The sequence below is a fragment of the Struthio camelus genome, chromosome 5 (genome assembly GCF_040807025.1).
Source record: "Struthio camelus isolate bStrCam1 chromosome 5, bStrCam1.hap1, whole genome shotgun sequence".
Taxonomy (NCBI): domain Eukaryota; kingdom Metazoa; phylum Chordata; class Aves; order Struthioniformes; family Struthionidae; genus Struthio; species Struthio camelus.
In genome coordinates, this window is record NC_090946.1 from 44,865,005 (window position 1) to 44,887,176 (window position 22,172).

The 22,172-nt window shown below is 37.6% G+C and overlaps 1 protein-coding gene across 1 annotated transcript in view; it reads left to right on the plus strand.

Annotated features, from left to right (window-relative positions):
• Positions 1 to 22,172, plus strand: part of COX16 (cytochrome c oxidase assembly factor COX16) — a 47,269-nt gene that overhangs the window by 12,323 nt on the left and 12,774 nt on the right. Inside the window, exons 2-3 of the mRNA XM_068946140.1 lie at positions 473 to 550; positions 21,817 to 21,879. Coding sequence (XP_068802241.1) covers positions 473 to 550; positions 21,817 to 21,879 — 141 coding nt within the window. The remainder of the gene's footprint in view (positions 1 to 472; positions 551 to 21,816; positions 21,880 to 22,172) is intronic.

A 22,172-nucleotide genomic window follows, 5' to 3' on the forward strand; every position in this document is an offset into this window, starting at 1 on the left:
TAGTTTGTTTCAGAAGCTTAATTGGATCTTTTATGTACAGACATCAGTATAAGTCAATATGGTGTTGTTACTTCTCCATTAAAGTTTGAAAATAGTGAGAATAAATCCCATGGCAGTGAGGTCAAGGTTCCCGTGCTGCAGTTATGTCAGGAAGCCATAAGGGAAGAAAAAAAAAAGGGGGTAGGGGAGGAAGTCCCTGGAAAATTCGAGTCATGAAGCAGCTCTTTCTGTATGAAAGAAGAAATTTGTGAAATCTGTAGGCCCAGAAAGTATAAGAGAGCCCTCACACCCCATGTACTCCCCTTTCTCCTTGTTATACACGTATTCCACTGAGGTTATTATCTTTAGTTCCTGGTGCTTCTGTTGGAAGAATAGTAGGGGTCCCTTGTAAATGCAGTGCAGTCAGTATGCAAAGCATTTATTTTTTTTTAAATAGTCCAGATGCATCTGTTTTTATTTTATTGCTTTTCAGCTGTATCTTGTTGGTGGATCTTTTGGACTCCGTGAATTTGCTCAGATAAGATATGATGTCCACAAACTTCACGGCAAGGTAATTAAAATGGCTTTTCTTATTTTTGTTTTCTCTTCATTTCATTTTCCATATATATTGTGACTTGTAAAGAATTGCGAGAACAAACAAAGTATTGGTATTGGGGATTTGCCTTTCACTGCCGGATCTCTTAGGTAGTGAGTAGTGTAGATAACAATAAAGAGGTTGAAATGGTGATAGATCTTTCTACTGTCTGTGAAACTGATGAACATCAATACTGCAAAAGTTCTGTCCCTTTGGTTGATTATAAGTGGCGATCCTGAATCCAGATAAAGGAGGTATGTCACATTTAGAATGAGGTTATTACAAAGTTTTCATATGTGATTTGGACTAAGATAACAGTGATATTTTAAAAGGTGCCCAGTAATGTTTCAATTCTGTTTTCAAACAACACTTGGGATCTTAAGTAGATAAGGTTAAAAGTGGGTTAGTGGGGATGGCCAGGTGTTGAGGCTAGGTAGTTGTGGTCTGCTTGAAAAGATGGCTTTGAGTTGCCCGAGATAAACAGATTCCTTAATGTTGTGCTATATCCTGTTCTTTAAGCTCTGTGAAGGAAGCAGGAGCTGCCTTCTCCTACCATTCTTCATCAGATCTTTACTCAGTATGCCAAAATGAGGAAGCCTTTCTTTGTTTCTCAAGGAAGAAGCCTTTCTTTAGATGGACTGGAAACCTTCTGACTGGGGAAAATAGCTTCCTTACTGATGTACTTACAGTTCCAGGGCCCTTGTTCTCATTCTGAGTTGAACGTAACAACTTAGTGTTGTTATGACCAGTCTGACTAGTAATGACCTAATCTTGTTGCATCTGATTAATGTGCCAAATTGTTTATGAAATTTTCTAGGAGTATATCATTTCAGCAAAAAGTAATACTGATTTGCTTTCTCTAACATTTTAATATCTGAGTCTTCCATTGCTGTGCGCAGAGGCTTTCTGGTTTCCGTGTTGCTGCCTTTCAGATGGCGTGGAGCCATGAGATACAAGGCCCTTTGACTTGTAAAGACCACGCAGCACTTCATATAAAAAGTCTTTGTGTGAAATTCCACACAGAGTGCTTAAGCGGTCCATTGCAATGTTTGTAACCAACAGAGCAGTGGGCTTACTGTAGCTTTCCACTGTGGTCGAGTTTGTCAAATCCTGAGCTGTTCAGGGTTTGGGGAACCCCTGGCTTTGTCTTAGACATTTGTAGTTGGCTGCCAAAATCCTTTAAATACTCTCCATTTTCTTTGGGTTTCATGCATAACTATGGCCTTTGAAGCGCCACGTGGCTCACTCTTGCTCACAGCCTGCATTTGGCATAGCTGTCAGATAGGTGAGGGTACTTACAGCTCTTTTCTCCAGTGGCTGTCTTCTGAGAAGTTACTCTCTGCCAGTCTTGGGCCTTTTGGACTAGTTGGATCCTTTAGATTTTTCTCAAACCAGATAGGGACCACAGCAGAGGCAAGAACTTGCCTATTGTGTTTTAGTCTGTTCCTTGCTCAGATTCATGCTCTGTGAATTGACTTCTATGATCTGCAGTTTGTCCACAGCCCATAGTGGTAATAGTTGTGCTTGTTCAGATATATGAGGCTCCTTGTCCCAGCGTTTATAATCAGGGGCGGCATCATCGAATTAGACAGTACTACATGAAAGCTCTGAGGGGAAGCTACTACACCCGAGTTCTTAAGCTCTGAAAATCTAAAAGAGGACAGGTGGGTTCTACTATAGCCTGTATTACTTAAGGGCTGCCACATCTCTCTTGTGTTTTCTTTTTCTTTCCATTATTATTTTATTTAGGAATAGATGGACGTTAAATAGAGAACAGTGCAGTATTGGCTGAGAACTAGCAACACCAACATTGGCCTAGTTGTAGACAGACAAATCAAAGCTATATGTTCTTTTTCTGTGTTCATAAAAATAGTTAAGAACCATTTTAATTTATAAACTAAGACAGGAGAGGAGATTTGAATATATTGCAACTGATAAAGAGAAGCAAACCTGGTATAAAATGTACAGAACTCAGGAAAAGAACAGTAAGCTGTGTAATGAAAAACAATATTGAAAATCCTGATGAGCATAACATCCATTTGTCACTATTTAAAATACATTTTGATGTTAAGTAGAGTATATTATTGTATAACACACTTAGACCAGCGTAAGTCCTTGTCAGAAAAGGAAGGGACAAGCACTCCTTCTGGGGCAACGGGCAGTAATGTGCAAATTGGAATAGACACAATGAAGTAAATAGGATTTTTTGTGACAGTTGCTCCTTTGGAATAATAACAAAGCTTAATTAAGTGACGCTTTTCCTATAAAGAGCTCAAAAGGTTTTCACAGAATTTAAATGAATTAAACTTCATAGCCTCACTGTCAGAAAAGGCAGGATTATCATTTCTATTCTACTGCTGAAGAAATGGTGGTTACAAAAGTTAAGTAACTCATCCAAATGCAAGCGAGGATTCAAAATACCTGAGAGGCCATCCCTTTGGACTGAGTTTAAGAATGTGCAAGTTCCAGTATACTCCCTTCTGTGAGTCTTGCTACTAGATTTGTTTCCTAGCTGCTTCAGCTGTTAGATGGACAAGACTTAGATGCTCCTTTTGTGGTATATCTCTAGTACATTTCAAATGCTAAACTATGATCCTGTCTGTTCAAAAATATTTTTCCTTTTCCTTTTTCAGTCTAACCATTTGCACTGTGCTGAGAGGGAGACCAGATTAGTAGGCCAATTCTCAGTTGACAGTGATATGTAGAATGAATATCTGTGTTTCAGTGACTAGTAGGGTTAATTGCTACTTTGTAGTCTTGTGACTTAATGAGCAATAACCACAGTAGTGATATTGCCCATATTATTAATGTCAAACTGTGGGGGTTTTTTGGTACAAAACGAGAATGTTTTGAAGAATTTTGCCGTGTGACATGATGACCATTTGATAAAGAAGTAAAATTCAAGAGAAAGTGGTGTTTTGGATGACAGCGAGAGTATGGTTTGGTGGCAATGCATAGGGCTGGGGCTAGCATTCGGGTTGGAAGAGAGATTCTGGAGTTCTGCTGGAGTGGGGCTGGGAAGTGGTTGCCAAGGGCAGGCTGCAGAAAGTATTCTGCCCTCATAACTTGTTCATCTGGGCCATGGTTGGAGGTTTTGGATTAGGGCTCTGCTGATGACTAGGGCTTGAGCTGGGAGAGAGACAGCCTAGGTATGCAATTGGAGTGGGGTTATTAGCATCCCAAGAACAGATGTTTTATCTGTTTAGAATACCATCGTTGGATATCAGGGCACAGTATATGTCCATCTCTTTCAAAAACAAGAAATATTTCAGGTGTACCTTAAATTACCCAGGATACCTATATCAATCATATTCTCAGTACACTGAATGTTCTAAATTTACATTGAACTTATGCTGAGATTTTTATTGATGTAAATGCCTATTTATGCTAGTCAGAATTCTCTTCAAGCTAGTCAAGGACTTCTCCATTATCTATTATTGCAAAAATGCCTGTTAATGGAGAAATCGTTAAGTAGGTAATTGTTTCATTTTCTGGGAAGAATTTATGCGGATCAAAATTGGTTGTAGAAAGCCAGGTATGCTTATGGGAAAAATCATGTAAAATTTAATGAAAAAAAAAAATGAGTAGGTTTGTATTAGAGATGATTCTAAAAGCCTATATTCCTTTGTCTTATTTTAGCATTGTATATGTAATTGAACAGAGATGCCTATTTAAAAAGCTTTTTTTAAATAGAAATGTTAACTTCTATTAAATTTACAGAAAATCCTTCCAAAGGGAGAAGTACATAGTCCCCAAATTTTTTGTTTGTGTCCGTTATTGTCATCCAAAGCATGGTAGAGGCTTACTTATTTTGATCAAATTTTGGTCTAACATGGGGAATGTCTTTGTCTGTGCTCCTGGCCTATTAGTTACTGCAGAAGGCTGAAGTGAAGCAGGATATTAGCTATCTGGGAAAATCTGTGCTTTAAGGCCATCAGCAAAACCTTCTGACTAATAAAACAGAACTTTCAAGCTCCAGAAGTATTATTACCAGGAAGAATCTTGGAGAACATGGAGATGGAATGGCTCTGAGCACTAGAGCCACTTCTAAGAAAGCTAGAATCTCAACATCATTTTGGCAAGAAGCGAAATATCATAGCCTTGGAAGTCCGCAAATAATTCCTAGTGTGGAGTATGAGTGTAAAATAATGTCACTATCTTGACATTTCAGTGTTCACAAAATATGTAGATCCTGATCAACTTCTCCTTGTACTTTGTCCTCTGCAAAGTGAGTGGCACCCCAAAAGTGAAATGCAAACAAATCGGAAGAATAATGTTTTCTGTCTTACTGAGGTGTAAATGATTGCAGAAAGTAAAGGCGGAGTCAAGATGACAGAAATGCAGTCTTTTCTCCTGTATGATTTTTACCCTTGAATCATTTGCTGTGCATTCGAATGTGTGTGGCCACTGTGTGGCACTCTAGAAGTTAAAATCCAAGTTGTGTACTATGCATGAGAATAAAGGATTGACCTATTCTTTCAAAACATCATCTTGTACAAGCGTTAAAACAGCAAACCTGGAAAGATTACAAAAGGAGTGTAACGGAAGCCTAACTTAGTAACAGAGTGATGGTGATGTTGCGAAGAATATTCGTTAGGAAGTGTGCTAGGAGCATAAAGCTTTCTTTATGCAGTCTCAATAGAGTGCCTTAAAATTTCTGTAAAGGGAATGGCAATGTTTTAAGCTCCTCAGCTAATCTCTTTTGACCAACTGATTGGCATATAATTACCCATGAGAGATGGCTCATAGGCACGTGCAAAGAGTTAGCGTTGCCGTTGTCAGTTCTCTTTTTACTGTATTTACTTGGTGTTGTGAAGTCCTAACTCATGAAAGGATGTAATTGTGAAGAGCTCAGCTTTCATTTTATAATCTTATTCCTGGGAGTTGTGAAGAAGAGCACACGTGATGGGTGGAGGATTCTCCTGGGAGCTCTGTAGTCCATCCAAACAGAAGAGAATTGATGACTAATATTATGACTGATGACAGTGTGACATTTTATTGTTTTACAACTGTTCTCTTAATTGAGCTTGATAGTGATTTAATTGTATTGACTGGTTGGTTGGTTATACTTGGTATTCAGCTTTAGAATGTTGTTGATGGGTCCCCAGCGTTGGCCTTTCTTACTGTGGTTTGAAGCCCAAGAATGGGTGTCAGGGGACACATAGCAGCATATGATTTAAACAGCTTCTGTGGACAGAACTGGAAATCCTATTTGTGTCTTGTTCAGGTTCTTGCTTCTATTCCCTCCTCTACCATGGAACTCCTCTGTGCGTGTCAGGGAGTCACTGAATTTCAGTGAGTCTTAGTTTCTCTATAAAGTGGAGATAATTAATCTGCTGCTCTGCTTTTCATAGGGAACAGGAAAGTTAATTAATTAAAATAGAAGGCATTATTTAAATTCAAATAAGTATTTAAAAAAGTTTTTTCTCAGGTGAGATCCATTAATTCAAATGTTTTGGGCCACGGTGAAATAGTTAATGAGGAAACGGGAAAAGAAAATTGATTCATTTCCATGAGGCCTTTATATCTGGTGAGAATGTAGGGTTTGCCTCAGGAGGGTCCAGCGTTTTCTATTTATTTTAAGTGGAGTGCCAAAAAGTAAGTGGTGTCTGTCTGCTAGAATGCATCTATGTTGTAGTCAAACATATTGCTCCAGTTCACAGACATACTGTAGCTTGAAACAAACTGTTGAGTTGAGATAATGACTGCTGCAGCAGCACAGTATTTGAATGAGGTTGAAATATTTACCCAAAAGGGAAATAAATTTGCAAGTGACTGGACAAGACTGTGCTGTTTTGTTGGCTGCCACGCTCATCTTGCTGGCATTACATCAACTAGCTCAGGTATGTCTACAGGAACTGCAGTCACAGGCATGCCTTAAAGTATCACCACTAAAATTGTCTGTTGGTTATTGCTTCTGTCTTACCTAACTATGAACTAGAGCTGGATAGAATTTCTGTGCCCAGCAGACTGAAATTATCCTCTAAATAAGAGAAGTGGCTTTTGGTGGGGAGGAGAAGGGGTTGTTTTTGTTTGTTGTTGTTGTTTTTACTGGAAAAGAAGCATTAAAGAATTAAATGTACTTTAAGTAGTTATAGTAAAGTTTGTATGGTTTCTGAACAGTCAGTTAGGTTTCTGTAAGACATGCCGTTTGTCTTCTTTTAAATCATGTATTTCATGTGAGATGAAGATTTTTTTTAAAAATCACCTAAATCTCTGAAGGTCTATAGCATTTAAAATTACATAAATAACGCTATTTTTTATAATAGTTCTAGAATATCAACAGATTGTTCCTGTCGTAAAAGATATTGGTAGCTGCTAATGTTAGATAAAGCTACTTTACTCCAAGCTGTCTTGTCTTTCTTTATGTGAGGACCTGCAGCTGTGTTAGCAAATGCTATTTGCGCATTGTTATATAAACTGAAACTAACAAAGATATTAGCTGGAATAGCACACAGTATTGTAACCGGATATAGAGGGCTGTTTCCTCCTCCCCCACCCCCTCACTGATCAGTGACTGAAAACTGCACGATATTTTTATTGCAGTTCTTAATAGGTAAAGGTAGACGCTTGAAATCAGATTACACCTTGGTGTTGCCCAAGATCGTAAGTCTGACCAAAACTTAACAGAGTTCACCATATCTAGGAGTAATCTGTATAGGCCAGGTAATTGTGATTAGATTGGGCTGAACTGGAGAAGCACATGCTGTTATAGTTTATCCTAACGATACCCATTGGACATAACTCTCTGTTACTGCCAGAGCCCAGGTCATTCCATATGCTCAGTTATCATCTATATTCTGTAGAATTTCCGCTTGATTTTGTTTCAAATCGACTTAGACTTACCTTCTGGACTCCCTGGTATGCCAACGCCCGCTATGAATGTTAAGTTTAATACAAATTAACACTGTTAGTACTTAAAATAGTCTAAATTCAGTTATTTATATTATTGGAGTTACGTAAGTAAAATTTACACACTTGATACCCACTCAGCTGAATCTAATCTAAATGATTGTGTTGCTGTGCACTAAGTCTGGGATTTATCTTGCTTACATTTCCATTATCTTAAATGAAGTAACTAGTTTGAGATAGCTGTCCAGGCAGCCTGTATGGGTGGTTTGAGTGAGAAATTCCTGCAAAGCATGCCTTATTCCATTTTGAAACAGATGCTTGAGAAAGGCATTGTTCTCTTTTGGCTACAGGAAAAGTAGGGAGATTGAGCTCATCGCTTGATTGTTATAACATTTCAGTGAGATGAGTGGCATCCTTAGTGTATGAATAAATTTAGTTTAAATTTGACCAGTGAATGGTAGGTGAGATAAGCCTCCAGCTAACTTTAGGTGGAGAAGTGCTATCTAGGATTTTGGACACACATCTTAAAATGGGATTTATTGCCATTTAGAGATACCTGTCTCTATTCAGTGACTGTAGGAGGAGCCAAAACAGAGAGTTTATACTCCAAGTCAGAAATTTAAATAGCTAAAATTAGATAAGATAAAACACACTATAAGTATTCTTTCCATGAAGCTTTATTGGCAAACAGTAGAGGTGCGTAGAAGGTAAAGGAACTCTTAATTAATCCGTTATTTGTCTTTTCTCTTGGATATATTCTATGATTCTGGAAAGAGTTTCTTTCAGCCTCTCCCATGATTTCATAGAAAGCAGTATTAAAAGTTCTCTTTGATTTGGATTTGATCAAAATTAAATCAAAATCTCTGTAATGGGTGTTTGGTAGAATTTCTTTGGATGGGGAATGTATCTTTTCTAAACTTGTCAGCAGGGGAATATGGAATCACTGTAGTATCTGTCACTGAGCTCAGAAGAAAAATTAAGTCTTTTCATCTAGCCAAGCTTCATGCATTTAATTGGTTTCAGTAAGCTTATTAAACTAGCACTGCATAGCAAGGGATTGATGATGATGATTGTTCTTTTCTCCCCCTCGCCCCAGCAGGTCAAGTTGGTTTGAGTCTCCAGTCTAATGTGCAGAAACTTTGGTTAATTTCCTTGTGTAAGTTGATTTTTTTTCTCAAAGACTGAATTCATTAATAAGCTTGGCCCTGGGTCCTCCAAAAAATAAGAAAAAAATACCCTAAAATATTGTTTGGTGCTTTAAGAGCTTGAGAAGCATACATTTATGTTTGCTTGCGGGGGAAAAAAAAACTTTGTCAGTCACTTATCTGTATATAATGAAGCACATTTTACTGAATTAAACCAGACCTTGCTTTCAAGGATGGCCTGCTTAGTGGAGGGTTTTAGAGTTTAGCTATAAAATGAAGCAGCTTGGCTCCTGATTAATGTCTAAGCAGGTGCCATTATACTAGCTTTGTTTCTGTTGGCAGGGGGAACTTTGAATTTGTTACTTCTTTTTGACCATGGTTCAGAATCAGTAATTTCAATTTTACAACGTGGCACAGACATGAAAGGATAGAAGAGCTTTCCACAGTGTGTATTATGATGGTACCAGATGTTTGTTCAGACATCAGTTTTCTCTCGTTCCACACAGAGGGATTGTATGGAAATAAACTTTCTATCTATGCTGTCCTTAAAGATTTTGAGGTTCAGCTGCTGGATTCATGTATTTAGCATTGATTTCTGCAAAAACTGATCCATTTTGCTTGACCTCAGATAACTTCCGAGCTTTGTCTCTGAACAGCTGCTTACTGAATTTGCTCTGACACCGGATGGAGGTGTATGTTTTCATTTTTAGACATCCTTTCATTTTAGCATATTAACCAGCATTCTTCTGTACAAGGCCAATATGTAGTTAGTCTCAGGTTCAATAAGATGTTATTGCTCTGTTTTTTGAGGCTGATCTTGTGTATGTGCTATCGAATGGTTTTCAATGATTCGATCCACATAGAGCTGCTGCTTATTATCACCACAAAGAGCTCAAAGCACTGTAGCACAATCTGGAGATGAGACTTTGCCCCATCCCTGCCCCCTCATACTATCTTATGTCAAGTTTGGGGGCGGGGCGGGGGGAAGAAGACAGACCAAAGCCATCTAGCCTGTCCTGGTGAAACTAGGAGACTTGGCAGTACCTGAAGACTTCTGTTAATAACCTAAAGCAGATATGGCATCTTAAAATCCCAGTATGGTTATTAAAGTTGAGACAATCTCATTAAGCTAGGGTGTGGTGATGATAATAATAATAATCATATTGAAATTCCTTTGGTAATATATGTGTTCAACGGGGAAGAATTAAAGTTGTATATATTGTTAATATCAGGCTTGTGTGAATCTTTAGTTTCAATCTTGTAATAATTGGGTCAGCATACTTTTTTGGCAGTGAATATAAAGATGTATCGTTAATGATACTTAATGTGGATAGAGACCCTAAATAATAACCTTCAGGGTTCCCATGATGATGTCTTTCACTGAACCCTTATCAAAAATTTTTTTGTAAGTTTTATGAAGGAAAGCCCTAAACTTATCTATCAGTGTTTTCATGTATGCAGTAGTTGCTGATACTGTAGTAGTCACAGGTTTTTTTTCTACCATCCATGCTAGAATATCAGAAAAACCTTACAAACATTATTGAATGAAATGCGGTACATCTCTGAGAGGCATAGGAGTAACGTGCCTGTTATACAAATTGCATTTTAAGTTTCAGGGGCTAGGCCTGGAAGGAAGCATGGATACTTAAGGTCTGTCTAAATCTAAAGTTTTGATTCTTAAAACTTCCATTCAGCAGCTGCCTGGTTGCATATTACTTTCAAACTATAGGTCCCTTAGGCGCTTAAAATTCTGCTTTTGGCCACGCGCTCTACTGCTTCAGCTTTCAAAGTGCTATGTAAATTGTCTGGGATTGCAGGCATTAATGGTCTTCCTTTTTAAAACTCTTCTTTGTGTGGAATGATTATATATTTGAAAGAACGAGAGAGAAAGTGTGATCGTGGACCGGAGGTTAGACTATATATGTGGAGCAGAAGAAACCCGGCTTTTAACTCCTATGCTATTTAGAGTTTCTGTAATTTTATCAAATGAGTATGTGATATTAATTGTATTGAAGCTGGGCCTCCTCTTCAGGGCAATGCTGTTGTTATGAGGTCAACTTGACCCTTCTCTGAGATGAAGGGTTGTTCTTTTTCTTTAACACAAACGAGCAAAAAACCTTGGCCACCTCCCTCTGAGACAGCTCAAGGTTATGAATCCTGCCTGAAAGGAGGCATGTTCTTGAAGCCCAGAATAATTTATCTGATAATTAAAAGAAATGTGGGAGGAAGACTTAAACTCTTCAGCTTCTCCTGTTGTCTTTCTGTAGTGACTGCTGCTCTATTTGCTGCCCAGTGTGTATATCTTCCCCACCCCCTCTTTCTAAGCATCTGATTTTTCACTTGCGTTTTTTAGAGTCCAGGCCTCTAATTTAGGGCTGTGGATTTTGCTGTGAATCTAGTTCTGAATCTTCAGACATATCTACTAATACGTATGTGCTCACTGCTGTTTTACCTCTCTCAAACTAGTAAATACCCTGGTGGCCCTATGCATTGTTCCAGCTTTCTCACAGGCATACACAAACTGTGGGTGCACTTAGAAGGTTGCCTTAGAGTGAGTGCTTTATGTGAGGGCTCTCATATTTCTGTCCAGAAAATTCAGGACAGAAATTGGCTTCTTTCTGGCATATCTTACTCAGATGTACTCAGTAAGACCAACGTGCTCGGTATACTAGGATGTTCTGCGCAGTTGTACGCAAAGTAATTCTTTGTTCAGATGCAGTAAACTCCCTGTGTGTATACTTTGTCCAGGATTTCCAAGCATCTGGCAGGCGCATCAGAGTTACTACCTGACTGTGCTGCTTAGCATCTGGAAATTCCAGGCGAATGGCCAAATTTATCTTTTTCTACAGAGATAGAATTTCGGGGGGGGGAAGGGCCATGTCTGGAGAAACCTGAACATCTGGCAGCTTTACCTCAGATTGTTGAGCTACACTGTGACAGAATTCAAAATAGAGTGCAATTCTTCTGAGTTTCTTGATTTTTTTTTTTTTTTAAACAGAAGCAATTTTTTTCATTTCATAATTTTTATGGTATGCCTTTTTCTGTTGTCAAGAATAGATTCAGATCAAGAGAAAGTTATTAACTGGAGGTGTTCATTTTTTATTTTCCACATTGCAAGTGGATCTAATTTCAGTATATAAAATGTTGATTTCAAATTTTTATGTTTTATACAGTACGAAGAATTTTGTTTAGTTGTTTTAAATCTTGTCACATCAACACAGTTAATTACTAGGATTTTTGTCTCGCAATTGAAGCGGTTACAAGTGTGTAATTTATCTTCAGACAGCTTTTAGCTAAAAACATAATTTAATATCCCATTGTTTTTTCCCTTACCTCCCTCAAACGCCAGGATTTTCAACTCTCAACTGTAGATATCAACAATTTTTACCAAGAACATTTGGACTTCTGTGTGTAAATTTAAACTTACTGACACCCTTGTTCTTCCGCAGCTACCTTTTACAGACTTCTTCAGAGTAGCCCAAGTATCTCTGGTTGAAAACCCTTTGCCCTGGAATGTTGCTGTTCTAAGTGTGATGTCTTGTCTAATGGACCTTTCCTTTCTTCTTCTTTATGTTTTGAGGCTACTCAAAAGGACTCAAGTAAATGGGTTTTGTTACTGCCTACAGTTATGCAGCAGTTAGAAATAGCAGGATGCAAACTCATATTAAGAATGCAATCACTAATGAGAGAGGAAAACACATAATATGTCTCTCTTCAAATTATCTGTCAATATACAAAGCATTTATAGTTTCATTTGCGGTTCGGTATGTGATACGTTTCCCCTGGAGTCAATGCTAACCTCCTGTACGTTGTGTCAGGCAGTGCTTAACTGCCTTTCTTTGATGAGGTATAAAATTGGGGCTTTGCTTTTAGAACCTTAATGAGTCCTGAAATTAGTGTTGTGGCTGGTACCACATCATGTCTTGCCTCCCTGGAGTACAGCTCAGGAAGGAGAGAAGGTATTTGTTTATTTGCTGTCCCTGTGTGGATAGACTGGCATTTTTGGGGTCAAGAAATTCAGAGACTCTAACAATTCCTCCACTTTTGAACCCTCAGAGACTATATGCTATTCATAAACCCTAGAGAGTGTCATCTCAGATTCAGAACAGGAGGCTCATTTAGGTATTCCCAGAGAAAGCTTTCTCTCGTCATTGATTATTGAGAGAGTGTAGGAATATAAGCTTTGTGGGTACGACACAGAGTAGAGAGATTAATTTGTCTTATGAATATCTAAAACCTATGAACTAAAATCATTTTCATTCAAAACTCCCACTGAATTTGGTAGAGTTGCTTTGCTTGGTGTTAAGACATTTAGCCCTTAAAAATACAGTAATAGCCAGAGGGCATAAGGATCTGTTATGTTTTTAATACTGGAAGTATGGCATGTTTCTTTTTTATTTTTCTTTGCTATAGATAGATATGTTGCACTAGAAACAATAGATTTAGGCTTAAGATCCAACTGATTGGAACACCCCCTGGCAAATCAGAACTGGCAATTTTCTTTCTGTAAGTGTGAACTATTAGAATAGCTTTTTTCCTCTTGCTGTAAAACTTCACTAGATGTCAGTGTAGAAAGTATTTCTACTTAAATACTATGCAAGCTTAAGAGTGAGAAGGTTTATTAACAGGTATAATGCCTTTAAAATATACAGATTTAGGGTGGCAGTTATTAGAACTCAATGTTTTGGGTTTTTTCAATAGATAATTCATTTTTAAAAAAGCAGTTTCATGACAACCAAAGGAATTTTGTTAAGTTCACATAAAATTCTGCAAATTGTTTCTGTTAAAATAGACATAAAAGTGAAAATTTGTTTCTCTATTTACTGAAAGTTTTCAGATTTCTGTTATAAATCAAGATGATGTTTTAAAACAATTCTGAAGAGTTAAAAAAAACCCAAAATATTTTGGTTTTGTTCAACTGAATATTTCCAGTGAGCAAAAATTTTTATATATATTTTCTTCTTATTGCTCTCTGAAAGCTGGAATCTTTCATGTGAGGACAGCAGAAAATTATTTTTGTTACCCACCTAATTAGCAAGTATACTTTCACATTGCTCAAAGTAGGGCTTAGGCACTTATTTATTCATTTAGAGAAAAAAAAAATATATATACACTGGTTATATGTATATAGAGATATAATCTGTAGGTGTGCTTGTCTTGTGCACATATAACTTTAGTACACATTTGTTGATGTTTGAAGAAGCAGTCTAACCCTCCTCCTAAATGGTAAAGTGTTGGGGGGGAGCGTTTTTTTTTTTTTTTTCCTTCCTAATTGAAACTTCAGTACCCTAGAAGTTTGGTCTTCTGTGGGTTTGTTAAATTTTTCCCTTTAAATGAATTCCTTTGCATTTCTGAACTGATATGCAGCGCAAAAGACAGTGGCTTAGGTATTGTACAGTGCCTTTGGTTTTGCTGTGTTGCTCATGTAAGCTGCTACCACCAGTCCTAGCTTACTAATACTAGCTTAATGGAACAATAAGCGAACACCTGAAAACAGAGATATTTCTGCAGTAGCACAGAACTAATAAGGAGCGCACCCTCTGTGATCCTATTTTGACTGCTAGTACAGCAATAAAAAGATGGTTTGAGCCAAGAGAGGAACTTGGACTATGCTGGCTTCATCTGCCACTTCACAATTTCTGTCTTGAGGTTGCTTGCTTCTAACATAAACTTAAATGACCTTTATGGGTTTTGGAGCTGCCGCAGAGAGATTGGTTCTATCCAGAGCTAGGATGTGACTAAGGGAGTGGAAAGGAAATCTTAAACTGTACATGCACAATTTTTCCAGCTTTAACTTGAGTTGCAGGCATGTAGCGATTAAAAAGCAGTGTTTTAAAAATAAAATAAAAAATGGTATCTCTGCAATAATTATATCCAAACGTTGCATTTTGTCATTATTATTTGCAACTATTTTTGCCTCTAAATGGAAGATGCTTAATTTTTTTCCCCTAAATATCAGCCTTACAAAGTCACACTCCAAAGGTCCTTGCATATATGTTATGCTTTCAGTAGCATGTACATTGCTCTCAGAAGGTTTATGCAGATGGAACCAATTAACCTTATAATTAGGATATAGCAAATGATTATTTTGTGAATGGTCAGGAAGACCTATTTCAGTTCCTTTTGTATTTATGCAACTTTTCTCCAAAGTAAAAGCTTTTGCTTTTGTCAGCAAAGATCACATATAATTCTAAATGCAGGAGTTCCACATTTTGAGTGTAAAACTGGACTTTAAGAACTTTTATTTTGTGTACATTAGTTAATACCTTAATAATAGTAGCTAGATAACATGATGATTGGCTAATTGAAGTATGCTGAAAACATTTGAAAATGTAAATGTCAAATGCACATGTTAATAGCAGAAGCATCATAAAGAATTTTGAGAAATTTTTTAGATTAGTTCAAAGTACTTGCATATACGTTAGGGTAAGATGAGACCATATTTAAGGACTTAAAATCTTCTAGCAGATTTTAGGAGTTTTTCATAAGCTGTACCTACTTTGAAGAGAAGAAGAACAAAAGGAAGTTTTGAAGTACTGCTTTCTGTAACGCTTCCTTTTTCTGAACTGATACCTTAAGGGCATTTAGCTTATATGCTGTACTTGAGGATGTTTACGTGGTTGTAACAGGACAGGTATAGCATCCTAAAGAGGCTTTAAAAAGGTACCTTGGGAAATGGTCTTCCAGTACTTTAAAAATAGGTGTCTTATTCCTCTTGCTGTTTCACCCACCTGTTAATGCTTTGTGGTATCCTGATACAGCAAATTCTGCAACTCTGTTGTTCCAGGGTGAGTTTGTAATCAGTGGGCCACGTTTTGGCCCAGAGGAAAGAACATGTTACTGCCTTATTTCGTCCCATTCTGTGATGATGAACGAAAGCACTAAATCCTTTGATGGTAAAGCAGGCTTGAGCCACTCTTGCCTTTCTCACACAATTTACACCAAGGGTGTCTAATCAAGTTCTATCTAATCGACTTGAGAGATCTTAAACTTTTGTTTCGTGTTTCGAAGAATCTAGAAATAGATGAAAAATTGCACAAGATACTTAGTAAGTTCCTCCCTTTGTGCTATTGAGTTGCAGGGAAATCAAGATGTAGCAAAGCTCAGGAATGCTGGCTTTGAGATCCTGTATTGGAGAGCTGTGTCCTGACTCTAAGCTGAGATAGATGGTTGGGTCTATATTTAGAACTGGTCCACCTTCAGGCATGCAGCAAGCTTAACTTTTCTTGCAGGATCTTTTAGAAAACACTGAGTGTCTAGCTTTTATTGCACAGTTTTTTGTTTTTTCCATTAGAATGAGAAACCAGAGGATGGTTTGGTTGTAATAGCAGCCTTTAACATAAGTTCTGTAACAACTTGCATTATCATGTGCAAACATTTGGTCCAGAGTGTGGGATATAGGTCTATTTAAATCTTTTTCTTTTGTTTTTCCTCTTTCTTTTTAGTCTTTTAATCTATCTGGAAACAAATAGCAAATTTGGATGTTGAGTGATCACTGGTGCAGTGATCTAGGTATCTACCATACTCTAGGAATTGCTGCTGTAATAAGAATTTTATATACCTCCTTTGGAAATGTCTGCATTGATTTCTGTCAGGCTGGATAAAATATTTTTCTGTTCTACTACAGCAGTGTTTGTTCTGGGTAGACCTTAAAAAAGGAAAGGGCCTGAGGACGTAAACCCAGATTTCAGATCTGGTCTCAGACTTCCCCAGTGTTCGGAAGCATTCCTATCCAAGTTTATGCAGTAGCCTTACCTCAGTGTTTTATAAGTTTTTAAATATTTTAGATAATACAGTCAAAGGATGTTGTGAATGAAGTTGCATGTAATGGAATGCTTTGCCATACCCTTCCCTGTTATGTTTCTTCCCTTAATTCTTTAAGTAAAACGGGACCTGGTTTAGCGGTAGTTTGCACTGCGCTTCCATACTCCTGGGATTCATCCCTTCTTGTCTAAAGCTTCTTAACCTGCTCATAAACCACAGCTTGGAATATTTATGACACAGATTTTTACAAAAAATCTATAGGAGTCTTCTCAAGGAAGATTGAAGCTGACTGGTCCACGCAAGATTGCTGACTTTCCATTCAGAGGAGTAGGCATATGGTGAATGTTTTCAAGGAAGGTATTCTTCTATCGAGAGAACTAGAACTTGTGGCACTGGGTTATTTTAGATTTTAAAAATGGGTGGGGAGAGCAAAGCAGAGAGTTTCATGTAAGTAGTCATTTTGTGGACTTTGTGTTGTGGATACTGCAGGAGAATTGCATCCCATCTGTTTATGCTGGTGTAAGCAGAAGAAAAAAAACATAGCTTAATTCATGTTCAGGAAATGCACCAATCCGTCTCCCTTTTCCATTTTCAAAGGAAAAGCTGAAATCTTTCTCAGTGGGATATTATTTTGTGTATAGTAATACTTATATTTTAATAGAAGTAACTAACCTAGTTTTAGGGTAGAAACTTCTATTGCCTTCTGGAAATGTTTATCAGAGGGAAAGTTTTGTAGGCTGTAAGACTTTGTCATACAAGTATTTGGTGACACAAGTATGCAATTTATTGTACTGACTTGTGTGAGAGGAGACTGTTACTAGCATAGTCCTTTCTTCGTGATATAGTTGTCTCCTGACAGTTCTGTTTTTTAGTATGGGTGAGCCTTTAATTTTAGTAGATATAATACATTCCAAATTAGGCTTGTGCTGAAACCTGTGGCCACAAATAGTAAGTACATGTGGACAAATAAAAAGTAACAGTTAAAACTGAGAGGGAGTGACTGCTTGTAATAGTGGGCTATTTAAATTGCAAGTCCAGGCATGTATTTATTGTTGATGACTGGGATACAACTCTGAAAATCAGAATGTGAATCAACTTGCCCATCCTTTCTGAATGCTGAATGGGAGTAACAAGCGCTAATCTGCCATGTATTCCTATGTTTAGTGTCTAAAGGTGATAGTGTTGTTTTACTTTGGGTTCTTCCATTGAAAAACTATCCGTTTCATATCCTTGAGGTAAAATTAGTGGCATTCACAAATTTCACAATCATCCTCTGTCTGTATTATTTGCTTCTAAACCAAAATGAATTGTGGTCCCTGAGGAGCGACGCAAAATTGTTAGCTAGAGAATTTTTTTTTTTCTTAGCAGCAGCAGATTTTGGTTTATAAGTGAGCCAGAAATATGTGTCACAAACAGAAAATTTCCCTTTACTCAAAAGAGTGTTGAGAGGCCACTATTTCATCACACCACACTGCATGAGTCCCTGGTTTGATGGGGCCTGCCAGCACAAGGTATTCTTGCTTTGTTCTGAAGTGATACTCCTTTTCTGCACCACATAGTCTATCTTAGAAGTAAATTTGTCAAAAGATTCTAATTGGAAAACTGAAATGTTGGCCTTCAGGTGAGAAATGACAGCCACATTTTAAAAGGATTCTAGGCACTTAGAGCCTCAGGCAGCTGCCTACCAAGATTTTAAAGACTATTTTGGTGCTTAGCTCCGTTAAATTTAGCCATCTGATAATTTTTTTTTCCTAAGTCCTTTTTTTGGAGGGGGAGGAACCTTGAGAACCTTTGAAAATTTAGTAAGGGTAAATCTGAGGGAATAATAAAGGATGAAATGGGACAGGGTTCTAATTAAATAACTTGTTCTTAAACCTCTTTTGAGGCTTGTCTGTATACCTACCCTCACACCTCCAACTGATGTAATATTAATTAAACCTATATAGTGCAAAAGATCTTGAAGATAGTGTTTCACTGATTTTTTTTTTTCCTGCAAGTGCCACATAGGAAAAAAACAGGAAAAAAAGTAAAAATGATATTTACAGTATTGTGGTCCAAGCCTTGCAGACAGTTTCTCATGGAAGCTGTCCAAATACTTGCATCAAGTATTTCAATAGTTTTTCAGAGCTTAATGTGGAGTTATGCTGTAATTGGAAAAAAGACACACATCCCTGAATTCCATCTTTAGAGGCAGAGCTTGAATTTAAATGGATCTTAAAGGAGCTTCTGAGATTTTATTTAACAAGAGGTATTCCTCTAGTAGAATAGGAATATTGTCTTCTACTCCTTCCTGCCTCCTAAATAACGGTGCAGAGGACGCTGCCAGGTTGTTTCTGTCTCTGGTCTTTGTCTGCTCCCCCCATCATCACTAATAATAAAATTTGTATTCATAATATATCTGATGATTTGTTTGCCAGTATGTAGGTGAATACTTTTCACTCACTCAGCTGTATGTATATTGACATGGCAGTCATCATGGAAGCAAAATGCATATGTTTGTATTTGGATCATGTGGCAGATGTGTAAGGTAAAGGAGTTACCACTTTTGCATGGTCACTTTCCTGGATCTGCCTACCTTTTAAGTGTTCCCTGCTTTGGTCTGTGATCATGGCTGATACTTGTTTGCCTGCCTTTTCTGAATGAAAATGTGACCGTTGAATTTCTCTTTTTTGTTCTTGTGGTGTTGCAAAGATCACAAACTTTGAAGACAGAACTTTGCAATGTATTTTTTTCTCAAGTATGATATTGATTCTGAAAATAAATTGTAACTTGACTGTTTAGTTTTGGCAACTGAAAAGTAGGGTTTTGCAACCAAGGGTTAGAACATGGAGATGACTCCATTTCTGTGCAGGATTGAGCATGTTTCAGTTTTTCTGTGTGGCTAAGTATGTAGGGAATAAAAAGGAATATGTATTCCCTCTCTGGAATTTTTGTGGAACTTCAACCGAAATAGAATGTTCTGCAAAGTGGACTTAGGTCTTTCGTGTGTCTGTATAGTAAATGTTCAGAGCTTGCCAAGGTGCACATATGGTTTGTCCTAAAAACAGGGTTTAACTTGGCTTTTACTTCAGGTTATTTTGCTGGATAAAACTCGTGCTTCTGAAGAAAAAGCAATTGTTCTTCATTTCTCATTGAAATTTCTGAGAAAAAGGTTACCCTGTTAATTCTCAACTAGCCTCCTTGATTGCTGAGGTTCATTTTTGTCAATATTACAGCTACAGCATGAAATAGTTATGAGTATTGGGATTCTGTGTGTCAGTTTTAGCTAGTCTCCTCCCTTTTTGCAGGCAGAGGAGAATTAATACACAAGGAAGAGGGGTGAGAACAAAAGGGCCTGGAGGGGAGGGAGAGGGCAGCAGTAACTTCCCTGCTTGTTTCCCTTTAGCTTGTACAAGTGCAGCCATGCAAACACCACACATCGAATAAACACTCAAAATTGCTAGAATAAAACCTGATAATGGACTATTGAGGTGTCTGTGTAAGTTAAATTCTGGCTGTGACTGATTAATTAAAAATGCTGCTCCAACCTTGTTATCTTGGTTGCCTTACTATTAACTGAAAGGAAAACATCAGGAGGAAATAAGACTGACACTCACTTCTGTACTTGCTGAAGCATTTAAAATCTATATCATTTATTTCCCGTTGTCCGTATGTCTATTGCAAGAATGCCAACTGTAATGATAGTGTTTGCATTTAGTTCTGAATACGTGGAGGTCTGTGTGAAGCATGTCCCAAAGTGTGTCTGCATCCCCAGAGATTTCCCATTTATGCACTTGTAATGTATGGGTTCACTGTTCTGCCGAAGCAGAGCCGTTGTTGGAGGTCATGATCCCAGAAAGAGAGAGGCAATCTGTCTTTAAGGAGGGGCAGTTCTGTGGAGGTCTTGAATACCAAGGCGGAGACATGGCCCTCCACATCAAACAAAAATGACATGCTAATATAGACAGAAGTACCTTTTTTACAAAACTTTTTATTGCAGAGAAAGTGAGAGCTGTATTCTGTACAAACTTTAAACGTTTGTAGGCATTCTGGCTTATTTACCCAGCATAATGAGTTGCAGGAGAGTTGCAAATGCATGTGTTGCTATGGCCAGACTTCTGGCTGAATAGGGAAATCCGACCTCTGGCCATGCACAGATGGTGTTAGACTTGGCTGTCTGAGCATCCTTAGGAACTGAGGTCCCACAGGCTGCATACTAACTAGCAGGCAAGTGTTTGTGATCAAGAGGGGCATTATGGCCTAGCGAAGTTCCTCAGAGCAATTCCCATTAATATAAGATGGTAGATATATATTTTAAGTATCTCTGAGGATCAGAAGCTAGGCGACTTTCACATAGTTGCATGTTTATGTTGGGGCAGAATCTCAAGCTGGATTCTCCCACAGCCCAGGGAAATTCCCTAACTCATGTCACCTCTTTTTTTCTTTTTTAGACTGCTCATAGAAATTTGAGTTTGATTGTGATGAGGATACCAGACCAATAAAAACTAGATAAAACACAGAGCCCTTTTCACAGAGATCAAGAAGCAGCTAATTAAGAATAACAGATTTTGTTCACTAAACTAGTCATAGTTGTACTTAGTGAACTACACACAGTGCCCTTACACACCTAGTTTGTTTACATTGCTGGTTTTTAAGGTCTAAAAATGAGAATGTTTATTCCTGGTAAATCTATTTGATATTTCAATTGATTAGCCTAAAGACAGTATCGAGATGCTGCATATTTAGCTGTTGTTTGTCTGAGGATAACGTAAGATGCTTTCTCTAATGAAGGAGAAAGGTAATTATTTTCTTCCCTTTGCTTCTGCTCTCAGGCCGGTGCAGGACAGACGTGACTTTAGCAAATGGAGGGATGAACATAACTTCCTCAGGGCTCAGTTATGCAAAATTCATCTGCTGTGGTTCACTGATATTTATATTCTTAGATTTGTTCCTTGAAGACCAAAGGAAGACCTTGTTCTCTGGAAGGTAGCAGGAATCACCAACGTTTTCTGGTACAGAATCAAAAGTAGGAAAGAACAGTCTGTTCACTAAAAAATTGGAAGTATGACTCATGTTAAGTATTTGTAAACCAGAATATACTGCATGTCTATTCACTGAACACACCATACAGGAATAAAATACTCAATTTGATTGCATTTTTCTCTTTATTGATCTATTTGTTTTATTTGTCTGAGGTTTTGTTTGACAGATTCAAACTAAACGGTTCTAGGGTAATGGAAGTGCAGGGTATTCTCTAGTTTAAAATGTGCTTCCTTTTTGATTTGAGAAGAATGGCTGTTGATCCATCTTGTTATATTGTGTTCATCATCATAGCATCTGAACAAACGGTACATAAACTCTTCTCTCAATTTCTGCTTTTTTAGAGGAGAGGAGGGTCTGCATGCACCAATATTTAGTTTATTTGAGGTTAAGGTTTTTTCTTTAAAAAAAAAAAACTTTTTTCTTAAAAGCAAAAATTTTGGCTATATTTTTGTCTTACAGGTTGATCCCGCTTTGAAAGAAAAGTTAAAAGAGAAAAATGTGACACTGGAATCTGAATATCAGGTACAATAAATCTGTTGCTCGGAGCTCATAACCTTGTCTACCCTTGATTACCCTGGCCGCTGGTGGGGTGTGTCTGTCCCTAACTAAAATTAGATCAGCCATCTGCCTTTGATTCACTGATGTCCAATAAAAACAAGTTTTTATGTAAAGAAACATTTTTGAACATGTAGTGCTTCTTTCTAACACAGCTTTACTTTGATGTCCAGGTGCCAAGTACAGTGGTACAAATAAAATCCACTAGTTCTGTGGGTAACGAAGTCTGTAATAAAGTAGAGCTGATGTTGCCCTTAGTT